Raw genomic sequence first — 9,076 nt, forward strand, 5'->3', positions numbered from 1 at the left:
TGCTTTTGTCGTCATGTCTTTTCGTCAAAAGGCATTAAAAAGATAGAAATACAGACTCAAAAAGAGAAAAAAAGACAATTAGCTAAAATCAAAGGGCAACAAAACAAAAGAAAACAACAACATGCAAATTAACTTACAACCAAAACCAAGATATTAAAGACAAAAAAGAAAAAGAAAAAAACAGTGGAGAATATTCTAAACTAAAATAAATATCTTTCTCCATAATGAAATTCGACATAATTATTCCTCTCCCTTAAAAGGACCAGTGTGTAGGATTTAGTGGCATCTAGCATTGAACCATCCAACCAACTGAATAACACTTCCAGGTGTGTGGAAGAAACTACAGTGGCCACAAAACTTGCAAAAAAAGAGAAAAATGCCCTATCTACAGCCAGTGTTTGGTTTGTCCATTCTGGACTAATGTAGAAACATGGTGGTTCAACATGGTGGACTCCACCAAAATAGGACCCGCTCCCTCTGTAGATAAAAACAACTCATATGGTAACAAAAACTGTTTTTTTTTTCTTTTTTTCAAGCGATGATGACACTAATGAAAACATACCTATGAGTATTTTATTCCATTTTCTAACAATAGATCCTCCTAAATGTTACACACTGGACCTTTAAGTTATGCCATTACACTACTAAGTTTATTTACAGGTTAGTTTATGTTTGCAGTGTGGACGAGGTCGACCACCATGAGATATAAAGACGAGTTTATGATTTTATTTATTACACTATCATCCATCATCATGGCTCAACACATGACAGATGGGGACTGGAGAGGAAGGGGGCTTTGGCAAAAAAATACATACAATAATTAGGAGATGTCAAATGATGACATGGCTGACATGAGTGCAGGTGACATTTGGTTTCTTCTGTTGAACACAGTAGTATTGTCAGACAGGCTTTAGTATCTATCTATCTGGACATAAGTGAAGAAAACAACACACACACAAATAGTATTATTTGGTTGTAAAATGTTGACAGGAGGTTTTTTTGTTTCACTTAATGTGACATATCAAAGACAAAGATCCCCTCCAGGTCGGACTGATACATTTATATATGTTTATATAGAGGCATATATGTATTCTTTATTATACAAATATAGAGTAACCCGTGTTTTTGTTTGTAATGTTGTTGTTCTTTAACAGTAAAGGAGAGTGAGTGCTTCACAGCAGAACAATGAACGAAGTTTAAAGATACAATCCTTGATTTTGTTATAGTGCACAATAGCGCCCCCAAATGTCAGAATCTCCCTCTAGCTCACCAAAAGTTTTAAACCTGCACTGTCCCAAATGCATACGATGAACACATTTGAAGTACAGTATGTGCTATATACGAATTGTCACACTATAGTATTTTACGAATCAATATTTACCCAAGGCGATATATCGCCATTTAAAAAAAATATATATATATATTTTAGAAAAACTAACATTATAAAGAACACACCACTGTATGCTTAAAATCTTTAAAAAGTTAACTTTTTTATGCAGCCAGAACAATGGGATCTGCATTTGTATTTATCACAACCGCTGTAACATCCAACGTTTACAACACTGCTATCTAGTGATTAGGTGTTTAAACACAAAAATTGACAGTATTTTTAAGAATTGATACATCACAAAACAAAACATTGCGATACTCAAGTGTATTAATATTTTCTTACTTGCACTAACAGATGTCAATGAAACTGTGACTTCGGAATGCCACTGCCAATTGAAGTGGCACTGCAGTGATTTATTGTTATACTTCATTAAATGCAATTTTTTTTTAAAAAAGGGGCCAAGATCAAAGCAGCAGAGGTAGAGATATCCTGACTAAGTCCCTAGTTTGGATCAAATATACTTAGTCAATTTTACTGTTTAAAACAAGCAGTATATACATTTATAGATCCAGTGGGTTCCTTGAAACCGAGATCAAAATTTGTCTAATTGGAAGGAGCAGGGTCCTGGTGTGTTTGCAAATGTGTGTCTTCTATTGTAAAGTTACATATGATTTATATTTGTGAGCTAGGAATATGTTTTGGGGCGGTGGTGGTTCTATTGCGAACTACAACTTCACCAAGGATTGTCTTTGACTATGCCTTCAAGTTTAAAAAAGGTTTACAGTTCCTCACCTAGTGCATGCTTTTCACATACTTGGAAAGTACTCATGGTATATTTAATACACTGGTAGGCAAGAGAGTGTATATAGTTAATGTGCACACACTGAATGCTTAGAACAACAGCAGAGTGATGGGGTGCAGCTGTATGAACGCTTACAACACAATGAAGCTGACACAGTACGCTGTACTGTGCTAACTGCAATCTATGCAGAAAATGATTCATATACATGGGAACAGAAAATAAAAGGAGGCTATGTATGCTAACTCCAAGCGGTAGTGTTCATTATTATACAGTACATTCAGCTAATCTAAGAATCGTGTCACATTCCTCTTATGAAATTGCATACAGTTAAGGACATAAGCAAAGTAACAAGCTAAATGCTGAACCTGCCTGTTCCTGGGGGAAACGCAGAGAAGAAGTACATTACAAATAAAGACAACCCTGTTTTATTATTATTAGTTTTGTGGCAGTTTTTAATCTATAACCATAACCCCCAGTAGCCATGATAGACCCTTTCCTCTGAATTATGTTGCCGTTTAGGTCCAACTTCACTCTTCTGTCAACTGTTAACATTAGCAATCCACAATGAGCTGTGCAGTTATTTTTCTGATAAACTGGACAGCTAGCAAAATATTATCCTACTTATACCACAGCCTAAATAATCCGCAATTTTAATTAAATTATTAATTTTGCAGGGCAATGCACTCAAACTTAAGCCAACCTTAAGGTGTGTTGAGACTGAACACAACTGCTAAAGTCTCTGAATAGTCCATTTGTCTTTAATAACTGTACAGATGTTCGCAGTAAGATGGCTAGCAACTCTGATTTCAAAATTTACTAGCAACGTTCAGTTCATTCTTTATTTGTTAAGACTCCTCGTCTTTTTATCATCTCCCCATCTTCATGAATTGGATATGGGATAAGCATATTTTCCCCCTCATGTTGAAACATTTTAACTTGCAGGGTCTACTTTGCCTTAATTTGTGGTGCCCAGTGTGAATTTACATCCACTTGTGTCTTTGAATTGATTTTATAAGCAATGGCAGCACTTCTAAAACTCACTTGCATTCAATCTGAAAACTCCTTTAGAATCAATGTAACTTCAACCTCAAAAAAGCAGCAGAGTTCTAATTTATTTATTTAATTTCAGAGCTGTGTAGTTATTTGAAAATAATCTGCACCCTCTGGCCCAGTCAACCTTCTTTAGGGCCATGTTAGAACACAACAAGGGCAACGTGAAACATTTATGAGTTGTTGCTTTTTTGTGAGTGAGAATTTTGTTTTGTTTTTACACTTTAGACACTCTAGAACTCAATACATTTTTCATGTGGCCCTAATCGTCTTCTGTAGAACAGGGGACTACATTTGACCTATATAGAACATCAGTGTTAAAACTGTGAAATGGCCTATACATGGCTTTTTTTGGAGCCATGGTACCCTTTAAAAACACTACAAGCCAGTGGTCCTTAAATGAACTGAGGCAAGTACATCCTTTCACATGCAGGAGCGATGGACTTTTATTACAATTACGTAACACAAGCTCATGTGCATAGAGGTATATCTTCACTCAGCCTTGACACATTCTAATGTCACAATCTTCCAGCAAGCCTTCCAGCATGAAGCTTGCGCATCGTTTATTCTCTCTGCCCATCTAGGCTTTGTGGGAATGGGAGACCAGCAGTCCATCATACACCTAGACAAACAAGCAGCCGGACAGGAGTGCAAAACTCAAGACTACTGTGGCACTAACGCTGGCAAAGTGGAATATATTACCATCTGTTGATTGACCACTTCACCAGCAACACACAGGCCTACAGTGAGCACTGTAACAGACTAATGCAGGTGGGACTAGAAAAGAAAATTAAGATGCCTATACAGTACAGAAGAAAATTGTGCTGAAACACTTCTTCTAACATGTTAATAATGGATCGCTATCTGCATTTACCGACAAACCGTCCAGCCAGTATGGCTTATAAGAGAAAAGGAACTCATGACAATCGTTAGTTCTAGCATTAAGGCAAGGTTTTAACTAGCTTGTTGGGTAGAGCCGTTTCTTTTCAGGGGAAGAACCGTACATGTTGACACAAACAGTTGTTGAAAGGAATACTTAATTTAGTGGATCAGCAGCTACATGGGAGAGATTTCCACCTGACTAGGTTAATGGAAAACTACGTTCACATCTTTTCTGACAAACAACAAGATCTTAAATTTAAGACCCATATAAACATTTTTTTAGGCAACATGCCTAAAAGATAAATTGTGTCTTGTGTCGAGTAGCTGAGGCTATCGTAAATATGCAACAGCTTTAAAAAGGAAGACTTAAAAGTGAATAAAAAATAAAACAGAGACATGTTGATTAGGGTAAAAGAGAGAAATTACAGAAAGTAAGTGGACACCCCTCATTAAATCCATGCAATCCACTCGCATAAATACAATGCTCCAACTAAGAAAGAATCACATTTAAAACTCAATAAAACTATTATCCACCAATATAATAGGTACTATTGTCAATCTGGATAGAGATTATAATTATTTTATCTGATTCAACTGGAAGGCACATCCATAAGGCTTCAGAAGGTGTTGCAAAGCATTCTGCATGGTTCTCTCCCAATATTTAAGGAAAACAACAGGGTGATTATTGCTGCATCACAAACACAACAACTTGTCCAATTAACTTAACAAGTTTGACATCAAGATATTCCATATCATGAGAACAATGTGGACATTGTGCACGACTGCTTTGGAGCCTGAGAGAAATCAACTGACAAAAATGAAATTTTCATGAGGAAATTAGAAGAAACTAGAGCTACGAGGGAAAAACCCAGACATCTTGGATTAAATAGTAAGAAAGGAGCAGAGTGGGAACCCTTACAACCACCCCCCACCCACCTTCAACCCTGACATTCCTCCATCACTTGTAGGGCTTTTTACACATCTCAATATCACTTCCTTCATCTTTATTTATATTCTCAGTGTGGTTTCCATCAGTGGCTGTGTTTTCTACCGTCTCTGGAGTGTATGTGGTGCACCTTTAGGTTTGGACTGGAACTGGGATGTGTGTGTGGGTCTGCTCCCAGAAGCAGAAGTGGATGTGAGACTTAAAAACTCAGATTTTCTTCTCAGCGCGTGTGTTTAAGAGTAGAAGGTGAGGACGCTCTGGTGGTTGCCACGCACCAGGAGGATGGGTGGCAGGTCCTTAGACAACACCTCCAGCCAGGCCATGTACAGAGCGCTGGACACCGCGCCCTTCCTGGCCAATGGCAGACTCCTGCACAGAGGAAGAGGAAGCAGGAAAAGAAGAGGCAATAATTAATAGGGCTGCTTTGGTTAAAATTCATTGATACTAGTACCAATACAATGCCAGAGATTCAGTACTGATACTCCCTGCAATTAGTACATTTCTATAAATCCCTTTTTAAATCAATTAACAAAAAAGGTTTTAAAATGTTCACTGCTCTCTTAACACAAGCAGGGGCCCAAAAACTATTATAAAATTATATATTAAATTATAAATAAAAAACCACAAAGATACATCTAGTCACCTTTTAGATTATCAGTCAGTAAAAATCACTTTTTTCTGTGTACAACTGAGTGGTAGCTAGCTACTCACAGCAGTGCAATTATGAATCTATTGTTTTTCTTGCCAAGACATGCCCTGCGTAGCATTCAAATTCTAGGATTGGCCAGGCACCTAAGCTCGTCAGGTGCTGTATAGAAAGCTTAATAAAAAATTTAAAAAAGCCAATGTCCAACGGTAAGAAGAAAGTTGTGGTGGGTGAATGGGTTAAAAACTAGACCTGCATCTGGGAGGCATTTCTTCATTTAAAAAAAATCTTCAGTTTTTTCTAGCAGAGTGACCGTGTTTTGGATTGGAAAGTTACAAAAGTAGTTGGACAACATCTCCCCCTTTTCTGACATTGGAAGGGAGGGGGTTTCTGACAGTGTTCGACCATCCAACTAAAAACCATACAGATGCCTTTTACTTCATAATTTAGTCCCCAGTTAGTCCCATTTCCATGTAACATCTCACATCGGTCTTTCAAAATGTCTTTACAAATGTCCAGCCTTTACCACTTAAGGAGTGGGAAAGATGATACGGCCTCAGCTACTACATAACTCTTGCATGAACTCAGTGTGTAGTCAACATGTTAAAAGAAAAACACACACACACACACACAGAGTGGCAGCTTACATGACGATGAGGTTGGCTGTGCTCGAGTGCTCCTTCAGCAGTTCGTTGAGTCTGATCTGACGATTAGTCTGAAGAGCAAAACAAACAGTGTTGTAGCAGCTTGTGATAATTATCTGGTAAGCTGATACCTGAATGTTTGAACCTGACTGTGACCCAGCAGTGCAGCTCACACTGCCTCACTGAACTCTTTCCACCAACTGTTTACTGAAGCAGTTAAATTGGGCTGCAGTGGATTCGAAAAGTATTCACTCTCCAGGCTCTGGAAGATGTATTCATATGGAACTGTAGCAGTGTGCTGACCTTGGCGCGGTACAGCTCCAGCTCATTGTCAGTGATCCTCCAGGGTTCGCTGTTCTTCAGCCTCTCAGCTGCCTCCTGCTCCATGTCGTCTTCCTTCAACCGATATGGCTCGATCAACTCCTCAAAGGCCGACACGCTGCACAACAACAGCTTCATGTTAATCCCCTTATACAAGCCAGGCAACAACATCATAAAGCCTTAAAGAATATGGAGATTTCTATTGCGTTTACTTGAATGATTGAAAATGTGGCAACTGTGGAAAGGGGTTCAATGTCAGGGAGAGTTTAAGCAAATATGACAGAGAATCCACCGGGCCTGAACGAAAACAACCAATCAGAGCAGAGATTTTGAGTTGGCGACTTGAAGCTTTGGCACCCCAAGTGTTGGTATTTGACGACCGTTTTTTGTCCAAGCCCAGTGGATTCTTGCAGATACCATTAGGAGCACTAGGAGGAGCCAGATGTTTTCACAAATTATCTGTCTCATGTCCTACTGTCAGGATATAGTGAAAGTTTCTGTAAATATGACTAAACATTATTTTAATAAAAGCTACCTACTGCAGCTTTAAATGGTTTCTTTACAACTTCTTTTGGTAGTTTCAGCCATTGTGATATTGATACAAAGACATCATGTCAAGGAACATGGGCAGATGTTCCAACAGTTTACCCATCTCATCTAAATACTTTATTTGGGTAATAATTTTTTCGTCCAAGTAAGTTTGACTAATCTTTCCAACCTTTCTTCTCTTTCTTACTTCTTTTCAGTGACGTCACTGGGTTCCTAAATCTCAGCTTTGAACTAGGTCAATATGACGTTATTAACTCCGCCAAGGAGCTTATGTTTTACATGCCATTTATTTGTTTATTAGTAGGATTACAGAAAAACTACTGGCCCCATTTTCATGTAACATCAAATATCACTGTATAAATACGTGCAGCAGGTATGTGAGAAATAAGCAATCAGGCTTGTTTTGGATTTATCCAAAGTTCTGGATAGTCTGACCTGAAAATGTGACCTATGTGAATTGTGCATGTAAGTGCATGTAAAAATTGGCTGGAATTATCCTTTAAGTTACAGCAAAAGGTAAAACAACACATTTATGCATCCACATGATCAAAAGTAATGTAGAAAAATACCAGTCTGTCTGTCAGCAAGTCATATCTAAAATCTAATTTAATCTAATTATCTGTTCAAAGCAAACTAAAATGTGACCTAAAGTCATTTGTCTATTAGTATCTGCTGCTTCACACACACAGACCACATGAGGGCAGCAGTGATTCACTCTTCCACTGGCTCTCTAGCCAAAGACTTGTCCACCTATCACTATCTATTGATGTGAAACATGGTTCTTAAATATCCATATAGTAAAGATGAAACACATGCATGAAAATAAACAATGGTTGGCTTTCTACCTTACCTAGCCTTACACAGAAACACTGAAGTTGGATGTTTGTTCTGTTCAGCTGCTGTAGTACTTTCTACGTGACATGACTTGTTATAGAATCAGTGCTGTAGAAATGGACCTTATACTGAATTTACTAGAATCTAAAATCTAAAGTTGGTATTGTCTCAAAAATCATTCAGTCAGGCTTTACAATCTACTACGTAGCTATTATATCACACGTCATTTCACCCCCCGTCCTCAGTATCTTTACCCATCCTTTACTAGTGACAGGCCTCTATTTGAGAGTTTACATTAGGTTACATTAAGTGTTGCATGTCCAGCAGAACATGCAGGGTGAGTAAAAAGTTATTTTAACTGATAGGAATGATGGTCAGAACTGTGAAATGTGACTCAGCTGGTGGAAAAGCTTTACTCTTTGAAGTTGACTGAAGAGGACTTACTGCTCCTTCTTGGGCTTGGTGTTTATGTCTCCCAGCACGGTGATGTCTGAGAAGTCTATCCTGAACTTGCTCAGCAGAGTGGCCATCCTGCATGGAAAGAAAGCAAAGACAAAAGAGCTTTGGGATCAATTCTGGAAACCAGGTGCAAGACGAGCTGTGGCCGGAGATAACAGCACTGACTGGTGAAGGCCAGAGGAAGCAACTTTAAATAACTCTGTTTGAACATGGAGGTTCTGGGAGGGTGGAAGCAGGTGTGCTGGGCTTTACTGGCAGCACTGTGGCATTCTGCGTATGAGAGTAATTTCCTTTGGCTTCAACTTCAAAGAAGCTGAGAGCTTGAAAGCATTATCTGTCACAAATGGAGCTTTTGTTTTAGTACTACTCCAACGTCCCTGGTTTCAAAACTCAATACAAATTAAATCGTATGCTGCTCTGATCAATATTTCATATCAACAATGGCTCAAATCACATCCATGAAGCTTTATAAACGTTACGGCTCAGTCTATGTGCTCTCAGCAACCTTGTTCCAAGCAGCAGGCAGCTGTCTTCAATGAAAAGCTCTGATACACCCACTGAACTCTACCTGCTGGTTATCATAGTGGAGCATTTACGAGCTAAAGAGACACAC

At 38.5% G+C, this 9,076-nt stretch overlaps 2 protein-coding genes across 2 annotated transcripts in view; both read right to left on the reverse strand.

Moving 5' to 3' along the window:
* LOC118332803 (solute carrier family 12 member 2-like) overlaps positions 1 to 3,324 on the reverse strand; it is a 15,485-nt gene extending 12,161 nt beyond the window's left edge. Inside the window, exon 1 of the mRNA XM_035668233.1 lies at positions 3,293 to 3,324. Within this exon, the coding sequence (XP_035524126.1) occupies positions 3,293 to 3,324 (32 nt within the window). The remainder of the gene's footprint in view (positions 1 to 3,292) is intronic.
* Positions 684 to 8,535, reverse strand: LOC118332435 (solute carrier family 12 member 2-like; the record flags this gene model as incomplete). The annotated part of the gene is given in 4 exon segments (XM_035667717.1): positions 684 to 5,379; positions 6,304 to 6,371; positions 6,604 to 6,739; positions 8,449 to 8,535. Coding segments are annotated over 4 exon segments (426 nt in total). The 3' UTR covers positions 684 to 5,243.
* Between the last annotated feature and the right edge of the window lie 541 nt (positions 8,536 to 9,076).

The sequence above is a fragment of the Morone saxatilis genome, unplaced genomic scaffold, assembly GCF_004916995.1.
Source record: "Morone saxatilis isolate NCDOM2014 unplaced genomic scaffold, NCSU_SB_2.0 Contig21, whole genome shotgun sequence".
Classification (NCBI taxonomy): Eukaryota; Metazoa; Chordata; class Actinopteri; family Moronidae; genus Morone; species Morone saxatilis.